General features: G+C 36.5%; 1 protein-coding gene across 1 annotated transcript in view; it reads left to right on the forward strand.

The window, feature by feature from the left end:
- Nucleotides 1-20,888, forward strand: part of WASHC4 (WASH complex subunit 4) — a 51,262-nt gene that overhangs the window by 1,007 nt on the left and 29,367 nt on the right. Inside the window, exons 2-13 of the mRNA XM_051961339.1 lie at nucleotides 3,149-3,288; nucleotides 5,901-5,954; nucleotides 6,044-6,109; nucleotides 7,520-7,565; nucleotides 7,936-8,003; nucleotides 10,014-10,096; nucleotides 13,774-13,816; nucleotides 14,738-14,841; nucleotides 15,755-15,875; nucleotides 18,740-18,863; nucleotides 19,519-19,646; nucleotides 20,183-20,343. Of these exons, the coding sequence (XP_051817299.1) occupies nucleotides 3,149-3,288; nucleotides 5,901-5,954; nucleotides 6,044-6,109; nucleotides 7,520-7,565; nucleotides 7,936-8,003; nucleotides 10,014-10,096; nucleotides 13,774-13,816; nucleotides 14,738-14,841; nucleotides 15,755-15,875; nucleotides 18,740-18,863; nucleotides 19,519-19,646; nucleotides 20,183-20,343 (1,138 nt within the window). The remainder of the gene's footprint in view (nucleotides 1-3,148; nucleotides 3,289-5,900; nucleotides 5,955-6,043; nucleotides 6,110-7,519; nucleotides 7,566-7,935; nucleotides 8,004-10,013; nucleotides 10,097-13,773; nucleotides 13,817-14,737; nucleotides 14,842-15,754; nucleotides 15,876-18,739; nucleotides 18,864-19,518; nucleotides 19,647-20,182; nucleotides 20,344-20,888) is intronic.

The following is a 20,888-nucleotide window of genomic DNA, read 5'->3' on the forward strand; positions in this document are numbered from 1 at the left end:
GCGTCCTAGGGGACTTGAGATTAGTGCCTGTCTGGGGCCTCCTGGGATTGGGGCTACTTTCTCAGAGTGAGGAGTTCTTAAATCAACTGAAGTCTGGGTTTCTGTTCCTGTTTCCTGTTTTTCTCTTAAAACCAAGTTATTGAGAATTTGATTTACTTATTTTGTTTTCTCCACTCTCTTGCTGTCAGTTTTGTAAAAAAAAAAGAAAAAGAAAAAGAAAAAGAAAACCTTTGCTTAGGGCTTCTGGGATTTTAGTGGTGGTTCTGTGATTTTGAGGGTTGTTTTGCATCAAGTGGCATTCAAAGATGCATTCTTTAGTGCAGCTGCTCTTTTGGCTAGGAGAATCCTTATTCATTAAAGTCAATTTATTTGTGTGGCGTTCTGCTCGATGAAATTAAGTTATCAAATTGGATTTGGAGGCAAAGGACCTGGATTTAAATTGTGACTCTCCTAATTATTTCCTAGCTATTTGATTTTGAGCAAGTCAACCTTCTGGGCCTTGGTTATTTCATCTGTTGGATTCTGGCATTGAATTAGACCATTTGAGGTCCTTTCCAGTCCCGAATTCTATAGTTCTAATTTTAATGGGCACCTATAATTAGTAGAATTTGACAATTGGAAAATCTATGCCTTATTATTGTTTAGTAATGACTTAGTAATTGGCAGTGTTTGTCTTATATGTATGTGTAGGAGATGTATCTCAAAGTAAGCATTTTGTTGAATTATATAGACCAGAGCTTCTTCAGCTTTTTTCTCCTGAGAAATTTTTGCCCAACCCCCAGGTATATGGGTATGTAAAATATATATCAAACATTTACTTATGATAAACCATAAACTTATTTTAAAATAATGCTTTAGTATACATATATAATTTAATCATTTCTTAAAGATGAAAGCAGATTTACGTGTTAATAAGATGGATGTGCTTGTTTATTTTTACAAAAAGAATAAAATTTTGGTGGAATATTTGACACTGCAAGACTAGAACATTTAGAAACCTTTTACTATTGCCAAATTTTTAGTGACTTCCACATTCACATACTACCCTATTTTAAGAAGCTTTGCTATAAGGACAGCTAGGTGGCTTAGTGGATAGAGCACCAGCCCTGAAGTCTGGAGGATCTGAGTTCGGATTTGGCTGTGACACTTAACACGTCCTGGCAGTTTGACCCTAGGCAAGTCACGTAACCTCAAATACCTTAGCAAAAAATAGAAGAAGAACCTTTGATATAGACAGTTGAGGATTATAAATTGTATTTAGTCGGATTACTGTTTCAGATGCACAGGTTTTCCTTTCCTTATACCTCTGTCATTAAAGTTTTATTTGCTTTGAATTCTAACCAAATTTTGGATGATTAAAAACATTAACTACAATACAGTTAAATTTCTTTAATTTCTACATGAAGAGTGGATAGCCTTAGGTACTGAACTTTATGATTTTTCCCTAGTTTTCACTGTTGCCCAGGACTTTAGAAATATATTGGATGATGTGTTCCTTTCCTCCTTTTGGGGAGGAATACTATGAGCAGTATATTTTTAACCAAACTTGTAGTTTTTATAGACTTGTTTATTCATGCAGAATTTTTCTATATTCTTGCATTTTGCAAATTTTTAAAAATATAAATCATTTTACTAGCATTTAATTGACTCCATTTTTATTGGATTCTGCCTCTGATTTTACATACATTGTCTTGTTGCCAGGGTATTCTTAATATGTTTAACAGATTACCTTTTTATTCACCAATGTGTGACTGATGCAGTAACGAACAGATCGTTCAGCCACAAATTCTTCCACAGAAGTAAATTTTGATTGAAATTAGTAACAACTTTTCACTTTATTTCTGATATTAGCTTAGTTCACTTGTTCTTAAATATATCATTTTGCCTTCACCATTTATATTTAAGTGACAATGAGATGCTTTGTTGGGCCATCTTAGAGAAAATTTAACTAACTAGAACTATGGGAAAGACCCACTTCTTTATACTATGTCATATTGGAGATTATCCCTCTTCTTAAACTGTCTACAACACTACTTTACTATAGTTAAAAATTGGGTGGGTGTGAAATGTGAAAAAGATACATTAATTAGCTAATGGGTCTTAATATTTAGATAAATCATTGGTGAAATGAGAAAGCAATTCCTGAGCTCCTAACTTCTCATATATTGTAGTTCAGTTATAGTGTATAGGGAAGATGCTTTCTTGTCTCATAAATTTTGAGTGTTCCTGTCATTAGGGGATGATTGAATTAGCTCTTTGGTTTTATAGAAACCAAAATTTACACAAAAATATAGAATTAAATATTAAAATAAAGATAAAAAGAAGAGATTTTGATTGAAGTTACATTTCTGTTATATTTGAAAACAAAAAGGATTCATCCAGATGGTTAAGATGGGATGATTATTTACATGTTTTTATAGTCCTTTTTAGACAATCATATATTCAAGATTCAAGTCAGTCCAGTTATTAGATACTTCTTCCCTGCCAGATATTGTGCCAAATGCTGGCTCTATATCTGTGCTTTGAGTCATGTTATCAATGAGTCTTTTAAGACTTCTTTTCTGCTGTAGTAGATAATGTCATCCATATGCAAAAATGTGCATGAAAAACACATTTTTGGGGAAAATGATTTTTTATATGATACTGGGCTAAAGTTTTGCCTTTGAAGAGAGATTATGTGAACAGTTTTTTTTTAAGTTTAGTAATATAGTATATAGAAAATAAGATCTTACATGTGATGTCATAGCTTAAGAAATTTATTACCGCTGTTTTCAACTACTGTAGTAACATTTATACAGCTTATATTGACCCTTTCTCCCATGTACCTGGGCTTTTTAGAAGTCTTGATTAAAGGGATAAAGTTTTTATTCTGCAGGATTGTAGGATAATCGTTAGATTAGCTAGAAGTTATAAGCGATTCATTGCAAAAGTTCTTCATGTGGCATCCTAAACGGTAGAAGAATCAATATATCCACTGGCAAAGGAAAGAATTCTTTAAAGTCTGGGCTTAAACTTTCAGAAAGGTCCATTATCATAGTATGAAATTTAGATAATTAACATCACTTTTAAATCAGAAGAAAAGTTTTTTTTTTTTTTTTCCTCTTGAGTATGCCATAATAGCTGCTGTCTTTTGAAATTTACTTTTTAGAAATTCATGCTGAAGTCCAGCTGAAGAATTATGGGAAATTTCTCGAGGAGTACACCTCCCAGCTAAGAAGAATTGAAGATGCTCTGGATAGCTCTGTGGGCGATGTTTGGGACTTCAGGCTTGACCCTATAGCACTAAAGGTCGGAATGGTTTATTTCTCAATGAATTTTACATTGTTAAGAAATATTCATTCTTAGAATTTAGAACTTTATGGGTTAGAAGGCCTCCTGAGAGGATGTTTGCTGTGCCTCAGGTCCTACCCACAACCACTCATGTGCATCTTTCATCACTGTCAGTCAGACCCCTTCCCCCTCCCCCCAGGGGGTCTGATTTGACTGCTCTCACCCAGTGTAGAGAGTCAGAGCCAGGAGCTTCTGGTTTGAATGCTGTGGCTCAGATTGTCTCTGTTTGGGCTAGAATGGCACTGAAAATGATGGATTCTTTGTCTTTTTGGGGAGCCTCCCAGTCTCCTGAATCAGGCAGCTCTCATTTAACTCAAGAAATTGTGGTTTGGGGGCAGCTAGATGGCAACAACTAGTGAACACCAGCCCTGAAGTCTGGAGGACTTGAGTTCAAATTTGGCCTCAGACACTTAACACTTCCTGGCTATGTGACCCTGGGCAAATCACTTAACCCCAAATTGCCTCAGCAAAAAAAAAAAAAGAAAAGAAAAAGAAAAGAAAGCAAGAAAAAAAAGAAATTGTTGTTTGTTCCTCATTCTCACAGTTCCAGGGATACTAGGAGGTGATATCTTGATTTGCAAGTGAATTGAGTTTAAGTGAGGCAGGGCCACTCCAGAATTCCTGCTCTGATGTATGGCAGTTCCTTCTCATGCTTTTAAATGGAAAGAACAGCTCCTTCTGCCATTAAGTCCTCATCTAGTTAAAGGCCAGACTTAAATCCACCATCATTTATCTCTTTCAGGAAAAATAACCTGGGAGTTAAAATCCTTATCATTAAAAAGATTCCCAAACCTCTCATCATTTTCTTTGCAATCAACACTACAATATTTAAAACTAGAAAATTCTGAGTGTTCTTTTTAGCTTCATTTCTAATTCTTAGCTTTCTTTTGCCCTTCCTCTCCATTCCCACTCCCTTCTTCAATCTTCTATCCAACTTGTAGTGGTTATCCACTAAATTGATTTCTTTCAAAGTCCTTCTCAACTTATATTTCTTTTCCAAAGAATTTATCTGTTCTGAACAATATCAGAATTAACATTGGATAAGATTTATAATCCATACACCCCAATAATCTCATAGGCTTCAGTGGTAAAAGGATCCATAGGTTTGAATGGGTGAATTCCCTTGTGGAGTCCACAGCAGTGGATCTGAAATTTCAACCAATCTAATGCCATTTCCACTACCTCACTCTTTTATCCTAGTTATTGGGTTGTTAAAAAGGCAGAGTTTTCTGGCCTCAAGAGTTTTAGTGAGGGATTTCCCAAAAATTCCCTAAAGTTTCCCTAAAAATCTCCATGATGGGTCAGTTATTTGTGAGTTTTTTAACTTTTTGCAGCTCCTTGTATGGATTCAGCCTGTAGCACCTCATTGAGTAATGAGTAACATTTATTAGTGACTACGGGAAAGCATTTCCTTTTATTTGTCTTAAACTGACCTCTCAAGTCTCAAGCTTTAAGGAGCTGTCTCCTGATTTTCCTATGCCATAACCTGATGGTAAGAGTTATGCTGTTTGTGACTTCATAAACTTTCAGGATTTCTCTGTTTCTAGACCAAGAATGCTCGTCTTTTAAATCCATTCTTCTCCTTTTTCTAACTGTTGTAGAAGGCCTTTTATGGCCTTCCTGTAATTTTTATCTTTTCATTTAGCAAATATTTTATGATCTTCTCTGATTTCAAGCTCAATAAAATACAGTTGTTTAGTTAGTGCAGGTGACGTGACATAAACCATATACCAGTAATTTTTAAGATGTGGTGTATATGTGGAGTGCCATGAGAGGCCCCATATATTCTTGTAGTTAAAAGGAAGAGGAACAATCACTTTCACTTGGTGGGATCAGGGAAGGCTTCATGGAAGTGGTGGCATTTGTATGAAACCTTGAATGATAGATCTTTTTTTTTTTTCCCCCAAAATGGTGACTAGAATTGCTCATCATATTCCTGATGATAAGTGAACCATAGTTTTGTGTAGTGATGAAAGAAGGTTTTCTTTCTTGTTCCTACCACTTTTGTTAAGACTCAGTGTTTTTTGGGGATACTTTGGATGTATCAGGCTGATGTCTTTAGGTGCTCTTCCTGTGCCTTGACTGATAACTCAGAGAACATCATCTTCTAAGTATATTTTAGATTATTTTCCCCTGATGCATTAGTTTGCACTTTCTCTCATTTTAATTCATAAGTTACCTAAGAATACTCAGGGGACAACCAAAATTAGCCTGGTGGAATTAATACCTAAATGAGAACTGTATCCTATCAAAAAGTATCCTTCCTTGTGTTTCCTTCATTTTTTAATCATTTGTCTTAATTAGTTCATAGAACTGGGGCTGTTTGACCTGGAAAAGAGAATACTCGGGATGGGGTAGGAGCACATTATAGCTATGTCATCAAGAATGTGAAAGCCTGTTATGTGAGAGGCCTTCCTGTCTTATTTGGTCCCAGAATGTGCTGAAACCACCAAAGATCCCTTCTCAGAACTCATGGTATTTATTTCAGTACTGAGCATGTTGTAACTATAGGCCCTAATATGGTTGCAATTTTCAAACTAAAAAGTGTTTTTTCCCTTGCTCTTAAACAGTTGTTGCCTTATGAACAGTCTTCCCTTTTGGAGCTCATAAAGACAGAAAACAAGGTAAAGAATCCTAATAGTTAAATATAAAAATAAAAATTGTTAAGTATGTTATCTCCTAATTTTCCCTCTATTTTGCTCAATTAAACCAGGTCTTAAACAAAGTCATCACTGTGTATGCTGCTCTTTGTTGTGAAATCAAGAAATTAAAGTATGAGGTAATTATTAAGGCTATATTGTAAATGGTCCCTAAAATGGGTATTTTTCAAATAAATAATTCACCAAATATGGCCTAAAATTTTTTTTTTAGCTTGAATCAAATGTGTTGAATCCACTTATCCTTTAAACTTTAGCTCAGGGATCATCAAAGGACTGGCAGAAGCTTGGATAGCAGCTGTTTCCTTCTAATCTTGCCCCTAACTCTTCTGCTCCTGTCTTATAGGGGATGTATGTTAATTAAAATGGGCAAGCAAACAGGAAGAAATATAGGGAAAGGGAATCACAAAATGATTATTTTGAGAATACTAGAAATATCACTTCATCCTGATGATTAAGGATGTCCCAATTAAATAGACTTAAATAATTTAGTGGACATTGAGTGTTTACAGATCATTTTGCCAGTTATTAGGGATACAGAGGTGCCCTCAAGGACCTGTGTGAGTGAGTGAGAGAGAGAGAGAAACAAGGGAAAGAGAGGGCAGAGAAATCCTGAAGAATAGCCTGAGAGATTGAACAAGGATCCCAGGAAGTCTCCTTCACACCTGGAGGTGTGAGTCACCTGAATTGAATCTGAAGGGAGAAAAGGGTTTCAGAGAGTTGAGAAGTGGTCATTGAGAACAAGGCCCCAGAGAAGAGCGGGGCAGGATCTGTGGGTGTGAATACATTGTGAAAGAAGCAGGAAAGTTAGGATTGGGGAGGCCTGAGTCATCCTGAGGAGTGGGCATTCAGTAGCAATGGGGAGCCAGGTAAGGAGTTTTGAGTGGTGGGAGTGTCGTGAATGGACTTAACCATTACATGGATAACTTAGGTTTTTGGAGCGCTTTCAGGTTTACAAAGCTGTTTTCTTGCAGCAGTGTTTATTCAGTCTGGCATAGTTAATAAGTCAGTAGTTGATCATGAGAGCTACAAAGGCTCTTGGTGACCCTCTTCCACAGGGCTTCATTCTACCCTAGGAACTGAGAGCTAGACAAGTGGAAGGATTTGCCCATGGCTCTAGAGCCACTTAATGGCAGAGGTTGCTCTCTGATTTTCTGGTGGCGAGATGGGCACTTTCCTTTGGCAACTGCATGAGAGAAAGGTGGTGAGGGGGAGGCAGGGCACCACCGCTGTGGCTGTGCCTACATATGGTGCTGGTAGTGAGGCTATATAAACGGGTTCTGGGCCGCTGGGGTGGGGCCCTGAGATTTGAAGTCTGGGTGAGTGGTATGGTTGATAAGCTTGGGTTGCCCTTCAATCACATCCCAGCTTGTGCTTGATGGTGTTGGGAGGAGTCCTACCATGTAGAAAATCACAAGAGCTACCAAAGGTGTCATGGGAACCCCCACGGCCTCAGGCTTCTGATACTCAGCTGTGTATAGACAAAGCCCATGTGCCTGCTAAAAACATAATTTTTCTTTTCTTTGAAACAGGCTGAAACTAAATTTTACAATGGTCTTTTGTTTTATGGGGAAGGAGGTAAGTTCTCTAAAAACTGGTGTGGTAATGATGGCTTTCTTTCCCCATGATGGAAATTTACAAAGATGAAGCTTTAAACAATCCTTTGCAAAGAGGTTACGTTGTCATGGGGGAGAGAAGAAATAAATTTGTACAGAATACATATGCATTAAAAAGTTATATACCTGAAGAGTTAATATATAATGTATTTTGGGAGGGAGGACTTTGGAGAGGGGGGGCACATAGACATTAGAGCAAAGTTGTGGGAATATCTGTTTAGTGATATTAGGCACATCTAAAAATAGTACTTTAGTTAAAAACTGGCATTTTTTGGTCATTGAAAATGACTCCTGCCTTTTGAAATATGATTGCCTTTGTTATCTTTCTAAAGCCACAGATTCTAGCATGGCGGAAGGTGATTGCCAAATTCAAATGGGGAGATTCATTTCATTCTTACAGGTAAATTAACTTGCTGTTTTCCTAGAATTTTCTTTTAGCCTTTTGCATGTTATGGGTCCCAACCAGTCACCTCACTTTTATTGGGGACTTTCTTGGAACCAGCCAATAGGGCACTGAGTGCCCTTGGGGAACTTATGTTTTATTGATGAAGAAAACATGTACGTGAACATATAAACTATGTTCATGTATGTTACACATACAAAAATATGTACAATAACTACTGAGTAAATGGTTTGGTGGGGCATGGGGGAGTAGCAGATGGGTGGATCAGGAAAAGTTTGGTGGAGAAGATTTTTCTTGAGCTGAGTTTTTGAAGGAAACAAGGGATTTTAAAGAGCTGGAACTGCATTCTAAGCATCAGGCATCACTACTTAGTGCAAAGGTGTAGAAATAGGAGGCCATGTGTGAAGAACAGCCAAAGATCATTCTGGCATGAAGGTCACTTGTACAAAAAGGGTGACATCATTTACTCACAAAGATTATTCATCGTGATATTTTTGTTGTCCAGATGGAAAAGCATAAATGAGGCTACAGCATATTTAAACGTATGAGGAAATTCTTAACCCACCAGACCAGTCAGTGCTACTTGAACAAAGATCTTTAATGGTGTGTCACAGGGATCTTGTACTTCAATATTTTTATTAATGACCTGGGTAAAGGCTGGTATACTTAACTGAATCTTTGGATGACACAAAGCCTAAAGGATAGCTCTCAGATAGGATTCTATTATCTTAAAGATCTTGACAGGCCAGGACATTTATTAATCTAATAGGGATAAATATCAAATGTCAAACTTCACAAATATAAGATATGGGAAGTATGGTTAGACAGCAATTCTAAAAGTGATCTTGGGATATTAATGGATTACAACCTCACTGTATCAACAGTGGGATATAGCAACCCCAAAAGGTAATGTCTCATCTCAGCAGGAGATGGTTTCTTTGAACTCTGCTGGAGTTTCTAGATTCTAGCAGAGAATTAGTTCAGTGCAGGTTCCTGCTCAAGGAATTTTTTGTATTTGTTATATTTTACATGTGTAATAAACTCCTAATTGGATTTAGCCTATGCTTGTATATAGTTTGTTAGAGATCTTTTTTCAGATTAAGATTTTGTCATGTGATATATTGGCAGTCCCTCCTGGTGTGTTTATATCTGCAGATTTGATAAGCAGCTCACATAGAAGCAGTGACAAAAATATTGGACAGAACAGGCCCAAGACGGAGCCTCAAAGCCTAGCCAGCTTGAGTAAATGCAATCTTCAATCAAATAACCCAATCATAATTTAAGCCATTTCAGAGGACTTTATAAAATTCAAAATTAAATTACACTGGTTTGAGTGGAGGTGAACAAAAAATCAAGGAAGAAATTAAAAAATCTTCCAGTTATTTCCCATTTAAATAAAAAGCTTCTTTTATCTTTGAGAAGGGTGATAATGTCTAAAATAAAATCTGATTAGAACTGTTAGAAACTTGAAGATCATTCTGCAATCCATTGGAATGGTTAAGAGATACTTGTGAATCTGTGAGTGTTAAGTGGAAATCTCCGATGTCTTTTGAGAAGAAAACTAAAGTTATTAAACTAGGCTTCATTAGCCACATAATCTAAGATGATAAACTCAGAAGTGAAATGCAGTAGTTTTTGTAAATTCTGGGGAAAGAACAAGAACATAGGTTAACTCTTAGTTGACTGCAAATAGAAATGATTTTACTATGCTTACTTTGCCATACAGCAATGATACCCCCCAGGTGGTATATGACCTCAGAGTCTTTCAAAGTGAAGCTTGCTTTCTTTTGGATTGAAGTTTGGAACAAGATGGAGCCTTGGGAAGGTTACTCTCTTGGTTCCAAGAAGTATTTAGTAGAATGTGGATTGCTTGAGGGGATTAATTGCCTGGGGATGCCGATTAATGAAGGTTATCTGATTCTGATGAGCTTTGTGTGCCATAAATTCCAGTTTAAAAAATACTTGGAGAAAACAACTATGTAACATGTCCCCCATTTGTCATTTCAGGAACTCTCTTGTTTTGTTACGAGGTGCTATGAAGTGGTGATGAATGTAGTCCATCAATTGGCCGCCCTTTATATCAGTAACAAGTAATGATTTTCAGAAATACTTTTCTTTTTCTATTATAGATACATAAAAAGTTGTTTTTCTTCAATTCTACCTTCAATTCTTTCTGTGTTTGAGTTAGAATCTGAACAAAGTAATCTCACAGGCCTGTTTATAATGTTGATTAAATTCAGGTGAATCCAAACTGAAGATGAGAAGATTAGTCTTTGCTCTAGCTTCTAGGCTTCGTTTTCCACTCTCAGTCCTCCAGGCTTACAGGAACAAGACAAGTAAGGATTTAGGTTTCTTAGGTTTCCATATCTGTAGGCCTACTTATAGAGAGTAATTCAAAATTGTAAAGTACTTTATAATTTTCCAAAGCAGTTTCCACGACTTCCTTTTACCTTTGTAGTAGCTAGGTAAGGAGAGAGATGGGACAGAAGTCTCTATTTTTTAGTTTAGGAAGCTGACTTTTAGGCAATTGGCTTTGCCTGAGTTCACCTAGTAAATTGGTGGCAGCTTCAGGATGAGCGTCCAATCTCCTGGCTCCTAGTCCAGTGTGCTTTTCACGTTATCATTTTGTCTCTGACTTTTCTCTCCTTGAGACCAGAAAGTACTGGTAATGTTATTCCTATTTCTTACCCTGCAATGAGACAATTATCTTATGTTTTTCATTTATGAGTGGATTGCTGCTGACCCAGTGTCAGTAGGATGTAGGTTCTTAGGTTTATAGAATGTTAAGAATTGAAATGATTCTTAGAGGTCTTCTAGTACAACAATCTTCATTTTACAATTGAGGAAACTGAGCCCTCTACCACTTTACTTAAATTCTCATAGCTAGTCAGTTATGAGTTAGTATTAAAAACCGAATTTCCTGAGTCCCAAGCTCATAGGCCATCCCTCAAGTGACCTTTTTCTTGTCTTTTTTTTTTTTCCATGTTGTTGAGTTGTGCAGTTGTGATTGACAGTTTGTGATCCTATGAGCCATAGCACCCCAGGTCTTTCTATCTTTTTCTATGTCCCAAAGCTCATGTTCGTTGCTTCCATAACACCATCTATCCATCTCAACCTTGGCTGTCCCCTTTTTCTTGAGCCTTTAGTCTTTCCCAACATCAGGATTTTTTCCCTGGAGTCCCGTCTTCTCATTATGTAGCCAGGATATTTAAGCTTCTGCTTCAATATTTGACCTTCCAGTGAATAGTCTGAGTTAATTTTTTTATGTATTGACTGATTTGACCTTCTTGCTGTTCAGGAGGTTCTTAGAAGTTTCCAGCACCAGTTTGGAAGCATCATTTCTGTGACATTCAGCTTTCCTTACTGTCCAGCTTTCATAATCATACATTGCTGCTGGAAAAAGAATAACATTGACTGTTTGAACCTAAGTCAGGAAGATGATATCTCTGCTTTTCAGGATGCTGTCCAGGTTTTCCATAAGGAGCAAACATTTTCTGATTTCATAGCTACACCACCATGTGGTCTTTGAGGCCTTGAATAACTTCAGTTAAGCTTCAAGCTAGCTTTTATACTCTTCTCTTTCATCTTCATCAAGAAGCTGTTTAGTTCTTCACTTTCTGCCATCAGAGTAGTATCACACTCGTAACTGAGGCTTTTGGTAGCTTTCCCCACAACTTTAATTCCAGCTTTTAACTTATCCAGCCTGGCATTTTGCATGATGTGCTCTGCATATAAGTTAAATAAATAAAGTGACAATATTCAGTCTTGTCGTACTCCTTACCCTGTCTCTAACCAGTCAGTTTTTCATGTTCACTTCTTACTGTTGCTTCTTGACCTGCATATAGATTCCTCGGGAGACCAGTAAGATGATCTTGCACTACCTTCTCCATAAGGACTTGGCACAGTTTAGTGTGATCCACATAGTCAAAGGCTTTAGTGTAGTCCCTGAATCAGAAATCAAAGTTTTTTTCTGGAACTCCCATAATCCATCCAATATTGACAGTTTGGTCTCTACTTCCTCTGCCTCTTTGAAAACCATTCTGTACTTCTGGTCAAGCTATTTGAGTTATTTTTAAATTTCCTTCTCTACCATTTCAGTTTTTTGTAATGAATGTAATGAATCTTTTATTTGGTGTTATTTCTAGATGTTGTAGGTCCTCGACTTTGGCCTCTTCGGCATCAGTGTTGGACTTGTGTTACTGTGATGATGAACAGTTTGCTTGGATTAGAATAGATGTCATTGTATCATTTTTGAGGTTATACTCCAATCCTGCTTTTTCCCCCCTTTTTGTAGACTATGCCAGCTACTGATAAGGTAGTTTTCCCCGCTGTTATATATGTAATGAACACCTGAATTAAATTCACTCATTTTCTCCATTTAAGTTCACCAATACTTGGATTTTCATCTCCAATTTGACCACATTAAACTTACCTTGGTTCATAGATCTTACATTCCAGGTTCCTGTGCAATATCCATCTTAACAGCAGAGGACCTTCCTTTAATCACTATGGCCAAGTTTCTTTTCAGTATTGGCCATTGGACTCCTTCTGGAGCTACTTGTAGTTGTCCTCTGCCCTTCCCCAGTAACATGTTGAACACCTTCCAACTAAGAGGCTCATCTTCAGGTGTCATTTCTTTTATTATCACTTTAATACTGTCCATGGGGCTTTCTGAGCAAAGGTACTGGAGTGGACGGCCATTTCATTCTCTAGAGAATCTCTTTTTGTCAGAACTCTCCATTGTCTTGGAGTAATCTTGCATGGCAAAGCTCTTATTCATTGAGCTGTATGAGCCCCTCTGCCATGACAAGGCAGTGATCCAGGATCTTGTCTGATGTGAGCTATTTCTAGTACGCCTAACAGTAGAATTTGCTTCACAGTAGATAAGACAGAGTTCTAACAGTTGGAGGAAGAACATTCCCAGTTATATTGCATTTCTTTGCTTCTGCCTTGGGTTGTCTTACATGTGTAATATATATTTGTGGAGTTGTTGGGGAGAAGAACATGGATGGGGACAAAAATTGTGTGTCAAGACCTTCACAGGCTCACTGGCTTAGAGCTGGAAGGAACCTCCTTCACTTTATAATGGGGAAATGAAGCATTAAGCACTTTAGGGAGTTGCCTAACATCACACGCTAAATGACAGAGTTGGGGTTGGATCCTCTTCCTGAAGGGGTCTGAAGCTCTGTCCACTGTGACACATTAGATGCACTGAACTTCTTCTGTGAAGGGCACTGAACCAGGGTCTGTGAGGTGGGATGTGGGAAGGTGGGACATACAACATTTAGGTTAGATAAAGTTCCTGTTCTCAGGGAATCAAACTTAAAAAAGCTAACAAAATTCATATTTCCATGCTTTTCTCCCTGTAAGACTCTAAGGGGGTTAGTGCAAACATTTGGTTTCCAGTTTACAATCTGCAGATGCTGAAGCATTAAGAGCCTAAATGATTTGCTCAGGATGACTCAGCTAGTATTAGCTGATATTGAGATTTGAATTCAGGCCTTGTGTTTCCTGACAGTAGTCTTCTCTCAGTGACACTGCTTCTAATTAAGTGCTTTTCAGTACTAGGTGAGAATCTATGAATCAGCTTCTTAACATGGATAACTGGGTTTGATAGTGATGGCTGGTTTGATCACATTAACTTTTAGTTAATTACTGTTAAGACTTAATGGAGAGAAATGCATATTAAACTTATTAAGAGCTATCTGTTGTCTAGTCGTATAGAGCTGGTTAGTGTTTGACCAAGGTTCTGTTTTGTTTCTTGTAGGATTGCACCTAAAATCATAGAAACAACTGGAGTTCATTTTCAGGTAAGAGTGCTTTGAGTGAAAAACCCTCACATTCATTTAAAAAATGTTTTTATGTTAAATTTTTATTATTTTTTATTAAAGCTTTTTATTTTCAAAACATTTGCATGAAAAATTTTTCAACATTGACTCTTGCAAAACTTTGTGTTTCAAATTTTCCCCCCACTCCCTCCTCTAGATGGAAAGTAATTCAATATGTGTGTATATATATAGTTGTACAATTATCTTGTTGCATGAGAAGAATCAGATCAAAAAGGAAAATAAAATGAGAAAAAGCAAAATGCACGCAAACAACAACAAAAAGAATGAAAATGCTTTGTTGGGATCTACCTTCAGTCCCCACAGCCCTCTCTCTGGGAATAGTTGCTGTCTTCAACATAAGATCATTGGAACTGGCCTGAATCATCTCATTGTTGAAAAGAGCCACATCCATCAGAACTGATCTTCGTATAATTGCTATATACAATTTTCCTGGTCTAAATTTTTATGATTAAAAGAAAGGAAAAAGTTCTATAAAATGAACTCAGCAAACTTAAAAAAGTCTGACTATGTAGAGTATTCTATATCTGTTGAACCAAGGCTGCAGAAGCTAAATTGACCATTCACTAAAAATGTCACTGTCTCAGTTTATTAGAATGATTTTACTTTGAAATGAGATACTAAGGGTGCTCATTCAGTGCCTTCTGGAGCTGGTTCCCTTGTAATGGTAGGGCCATTCATGACTTATGCCAGATCTCTGTTGTTACCAGAAAAAGATATTTTTAAGTCAAGCTAGCCAAGGCAGCATTTTCCTTCTTAAAGCTAACTAACCCATGGAAGGATCAGATCCAGTATTACTTACCTATACTTTCATTACTCATCTGTTGTGATTTTTAAAATCTTGTGGCTACTAGAAGTGACAGTCACCAAAAGCTTTTTTGACAGACTATGTATGAGCACCTGGGAGAGCTGCTGACAGTTTTACTTACACTGGATGAAATTGTTGAGAATCATGCTACTTTGAAAGACCATTGGACAATGTATAAAAGGTGAGCTAATATAGCTATTTTATACCAATGCTCCTGGATCTTTATTTAATTGACAGACTTAACATAGAGTACCAGCTCCAAAAATGATGTAATTTGCAATATACTTGTGAAGGTTCAAGGGAAAGTAATATTTAATTGCTTTATATTTATTCTATATGTGCATGCTTATGGTCTTGTGATTTTCCCTAGTTAGAATGTGAGCTCTTTGAGAGCAGGGATTGTTTCTGGTATTCCCAGCAGTTAGGGAAAGGAAGGGAAAGGAATAAGCTTTTATACAGGCTCTGCTGTGTCCTAGGTACTAGGTCAAGCACTTTTACAAATATTATCTCATTTTACCTAGCTTAGTCTTTGGTACGTAGTAAGTTTTTAATAAATTTTGATGATTGCTTGGTTAAAGATTTCTATGTAAAGTAATTATGTAGTGAATCCTTTGATTCACAATTACCTCTAGTTTATCTGAATTGTTCATCTAGATTTTCACATAATAGGTTTATTTTGAAGCAAAGCCTATCTCTTTAATAAAAGGAAGAAATATATCTAGGCACATTCTAGTACAATATCATTCTTTTTGGGTTGAATCGAATTTTTGCTCTGGATGAACTAGTCACAAGCTCATCTCTATTGAATTCTGTCAAAATGATGGTTTTACTGTTATCTGTGTTTGATTCACATGTGTCAGCTTCTTTAGATACTGTTTAATGAAGTTAAGTTGATGGGGGAACAAATGTGAGACAAAAGGATCAAATTTATTAGGATCATTTCTGTTTACATTGCCAAGTATAGAGGGCCAGCTAAGAGTTTTACCTTTGGAATTTTGGTTTTTTGTCTTTTGCGATTGAATTTTAATTTTACTAGTGAAGAACTTAATTAGATTTAAGATATACTTGTAATAATCAGGATTTTCTTAATCAAGGTTACTAAAGTCTGTCCACCACAATCCTTCAAAGTTTGGGATCCAGGAAGAAAAACTGAAGCCATTTGAGAAGTTTTTGCAAAAGCTAGAAGGACAGTTACTTGATGGAATGATATTCCAGGTAAATGCTCTTGGATCATTATAGAATACATATTCCATAATAGATGAAAATATCTTTTTGGGGTCTGTTACTCAAGAACCATCTTAACCCAACACTCAGACCATTTATTTTACCTAGACCCTTCATTGTACATATTACAGAGTGTGGCTGCAGAACTACAATTGAAGCCCAGACCTTTTGATTGTGGAGTCCAGCATCCCACTGTGCTACCTCTACAGTGTGGCTAAGTCTAAATTGCTCATCCCAAAATTTGAATGGAATAATGGCATAAAATTCTGTCTCTATGTTCATTTTATAAGTGCTTTGATTTTTCTTTAAATGGTGATTACACTATAATTTCATTAAATCAGTACTTATTAATGCAACATTTACAGTAATTCAGAGAAGGGCTTGACAGCATTCATTATCAACAACAATTTATTGAAGCCTTTTCTAACAGTTTAGACATTTGTCAAATTAAATGACTTTTTTTAAAAAAAATGTCTATTGATAGGTTTTAGGCTTTTGATTACTTACATTTGTCGATATAGTCTTTCCCCTTCTTTCTTCCCAACCCAGCGATCCATCCCATTTAATAAAAAATAGGAAAACCTTCCCACACTTTGGCAAGACTATAATCAACACATCAGCTGAATGCCATTTTTATTCAGTATGCCATAGCCATGGTGCTTTTCCTATCTCTTCTTTAGGTCAAATTTATTCATTACAATCAAACGCTTTTTGGTATTTATTCTTTTGTTCTTCTCGTTTTTATGGTTATAATCTTGTCAAACTTTTTTTTGGATCTTCATTTGGCACCATCTCATGTCTTTCCAGACAGCTGTGTGTTCACCATATTCCTTGTTTCTTCGAGCACAGGAACATTCTTATTTATTTTAAAAAGGATATGTTAAATAAAGAACCTTTATGATATAAAAATCTTTTGGGAGGAGCTGATATTTGAGCTAGTTATAAGGATATACTGTTTTTAAATCCTTTCAGGGCTTCATTTCATGGTGAGTCCAGCTAAGTGGGGAGTGGATAGAGCACGGGCTTTTGGAGTCAGGAAGACCTCAGATACTTACTAGCTGTGTGATCATGGGCAAGTCATTCCAACCTGGTTACCTCAGTTTCCTCATTTGTAAAATGAACTGGAGAAGGAAATGGCAAAGTTCTCCAATATCTTTGCCAAGAAAACCCCAATGGCATCACCAAGAATTGAATATATCTGACAATAATTGAACATGAATCTGGATGACAAAAAGATTGTATTTTAGTGAGAGATAGTGGGGTCCCAACCATAATAGATCTGATGTTTTATTCCTTTTATAAGGAATGTTTTAATGTTACTTAAGTTCATTTTTCTATAAGGAACACATGGTATTCTTTTTTAGGCTAGTATATATTTTTTAAAATTATAGTGTTCCTTTCCATGTGGTGAGTTTCCTCATCATGGTTTTGATATGTTGTTATTTGGCATAAGAAATCACATAGGAATTTTGGGGAAGTTTTAACAGAAGCCACAGCTGACACATGAAGCCTCAGCAGGCAACGTTTAGAAACGGTTAGAAACTCAGAAATGCATAAAATGTATGTGAAGTATTATATGATATCAATGTATTATATCTTTTAATACTATAATAAATCAGATTTCTCTGGCATGAAGGGAGAGCCAAAACATTTTACATGGATTTTTCTGATTGTGGGGCCATAATACCCCTCACCTCTTTGATGTGTAAGGGAATAACTAAATTTAAATTTTATTCTGAATTGACATGCCAGATATCAAGTAAGACAATATTTGTAAAGAATCATTTAATGCAGTGTCTGGTATAGATTGGCCTCTTTCCTTTTCTTCCTCTTGGAAGTAAAGAGTATTTACATATGTGTTAGACAGAAAAAGAGGACGATATATCTCATACTGAATTTTTAATATGTAATATAATTAATGTATAGCTTTCAGAGCTCCCCGACTTGGTCTTTGTTTTAGTCTTCCTTTTCTTTTCAGATGCTTTAGTGAACCCCTTTTCTTTTTATTCTTTCACTATTCTATCCCTGTTCCCCTTTCTTCTCCATCCCCTATTGGAAAAAAAAGAAAAACAGCCTTTGCAACATATATGCATAAATTTGTATGCTTATATCATATAACATCTCGGTTTTAGTTTTTAATGTTAACTCATGTAGCTAAATCTGTGATGCTACTTAAAAACTGCATTATTTGCTAGTTAAATTGGACATGATCCTTTTTAGATTGTTGAGCATTAATTGGATTGTAAAATCAACTCTAAGCCTGAAAAACAAAAGAAATTTTACTTTTTAAAAAACCTAGGATAATATAGCAAATATTTTCTATTTCTTTGCAAATGTCATAGTGGCAAATGATAAAAATCATCAGCTAGTGGTAAGCCTTCTGGTACTTAGCTTCTAAAGTGCTCATCTAGGGTAGTCTTCACCCATCCTGGAAACTGGGTTCTCCCTGGGCAGAATCTGCCTGAGCTGGTGTTGGGCTCTCATTGATCTTCCAGGTGGTGTCTGTATGCCTGTGATCTCTTGGGCTTTTTAGGTTTTACTTTATGTGTGCATATAGGATTAATTAGGGTTTTACTATATACCTCAAAGGTACCATGTATAGTATATATAGTATAGTATGATATGTTGCATATGGTATATAATAGTTCTGTATAGTACAGTATATGTACTATGTGTTCTATTTAGTATAGTACGTGGACATCTTTGATTTTCAAAATGTTTTGTTAATTTTGCACTTAAATTTGTAACATTTAATTGATGAATTTAGAATGTGATTATATATTGGATTCTGTTGACTTTGTATTGTGATGTCATTACCAGTGGGTTTTATTTTGTTGTGGATATTTCCTTTCTAGGCCTGTATAGAGCAACAGTTTGATTCCCTTAATGGAGGAGTATCTGTGTCAAAGAATAGTACTTTTGCTGAAGAATTTGCACATAGTATACGCACGATTTTTGCCAACGTAGAAGCCAAACTTGGTAATGCAAATTCCCTTTGATTTTATCATTTATCAGATTGGCCTTTTCTATAAAGAGGTAAAATAGACTATTGGGCTTGAAGTCAGGGAGATCTGGATTCAAGTCTTCCTCCCAACACTTTTGAGCCATATGACCCTTGGCAAGTCACTTCAGTACTATGTGTTTTAAGCAGTTCCTTAGAGTTTCCTTACTAGCATCCATGTCATTCCTGCATCTGAGGCTGGGCAGTTCCCGAGCTTGAAAGTCCTGAGCTGTAGAAGGATTGGTTAAAGCTTATTAAACTAATGCACCAAATCTTGTACCATTGTGGGGAGCCCCTGGGAACAAGCGTGGGAGTGGGGAGGACAACTCTTCCCAAGGAAATTGAGAATGGAGGTCAGAGTTTCTGTATTGATCAGCAGTGGTGTTTGGCTGCTACATGTCCAGTTTGGATGAGATAGGGAGACCCAATCTGAACAAAAAGAAGAAAGAAAAAAAGAAAGAACTATACTGAGTCTTAGGTCAGGTGGCTATCTGCAATGGTAGAAGGAGTTTTCACTCTTGAAGTTGCCCACCCTAGTGAAATCACAGATATATTTTCTGGAGGATAGATTTAAAGTGAATTCTTCCCTTTCCTCCTCATTCTGAAGTTTATCAGGTGTTTTTTTCCCCCAAGGTGAACCCTCTGAAATTGATCAGAGAGACAAATACGTTGGCGTCTGTGGACTTTTTGTGTTGCACTTCCAGATTTTTCGGACTGTAGATAAAAAATTTTATAAATCTTTACTGGACATTTGTAAGAAGGTAAGCATATTGTGCTCTTTTCTATCTTCAAATGAATCAGACACTAGGTTAAAAAGCATCTGCTTCCTTTTCCTTTCTGAGATTTGGTGCATAATTCAAAGCATAGAGATTGCAGAGTTTCCTTCAGATGAACCCTTAATGCAGGATCAGGATCTGTCTGTCTAGGAGAACTTAACATCTCCAGAAGTTATTTCTTCCATTAGTGCAAAGGGGAATTCAAGCTGGTCAGTGCCCAGGGAATTGCTTTTGTTTTGTATATCTCTAAGAATCAAGATTTTATTATCTTTCTTGTAATTTATGTGGGAGTTTATAACTAGAGAATATTCAAACTTGGATTATAGTTACGATGCTTGATCCTAAGGATGAAATTGCCAGTAATATGGCATAGAGGATTCTTATTCCTGGTATTATGGGGTCGACTTTGGGGCTGAATTTTTATGTGAAATTAGATCATTGCATCTGCTATTGGTTTTCATCCCATGAGCTTTGATGCCCAGTGCATGTGTTAATTTTCCTTTTTACTCTCAAAATTCCAGGTTCCAGCCATCACTTTAACTGCTAACATCATTTGGTTTGCGGATAACTTTTTGATCCAGAAAATGCCAGCAGCTGCCAAACTCCTTGACAAAAAAAGCCTTCATGCCATTAAAACACACAGGGACACTTTTCTACAACAAAAGGCCCAATCACTTACCAAGTAGGTTACATAAAACTGCTTAAAGAGCTTAGATGTAATATTGACTCTTCTTACATCATGTAGAAAAACAAAGGCATCAGATTTTAATTTATTCTTCATCAGAGAGTGCCATTAGCAATGGGATTTATCAGAGTAACATAAATTGAATGTTTAAAACCTTATGACCACGTGATTATCTATTTATATTGAGTTTAGATTGTAACAATCAGTAAATTATGTTGAATTAAATACTATTTGGACTGCGAAAAATCAATACTTAATATGGAGTCTATTGTGCCAGGCACTGTGCTAAGCGCTTTACAAATATTATTCCATTTGATCCTCACGCTAACTCTAGGAGGTAGGTGCTGTTATTATTCCAATTTTACACTTGGCAAAACTGAAACAAACAGGTTAAGTGACTTGCCCCGGCTCATACGGCTAGTAAGTATCCAATTTAACTTGGGTTTTCCTGCCTACAGGCCTAGTGCTCTATCTGCCAACTAACTACTGTCCTGTTCCCTTTTAAAATTGAACTAATTGACATTTTACATCTATTTGTTTAT

This window comes from Antechinus flavipes, chromosome 5 (assembly GCF_016432865.1).
Source record: "Antechinus flavipes isolate AdamAnt ecotype Samford, QLD, Australia chromosome 5, AdamAnt_v2, whole genome shotgun sequence".
Taxonomy (NCBI): Eukaryota; Metazoa; Chordata; class Mammalia; order Dasyuromorphia; family Dasyuridae; genus Antechinus; species Antechinus flavipes.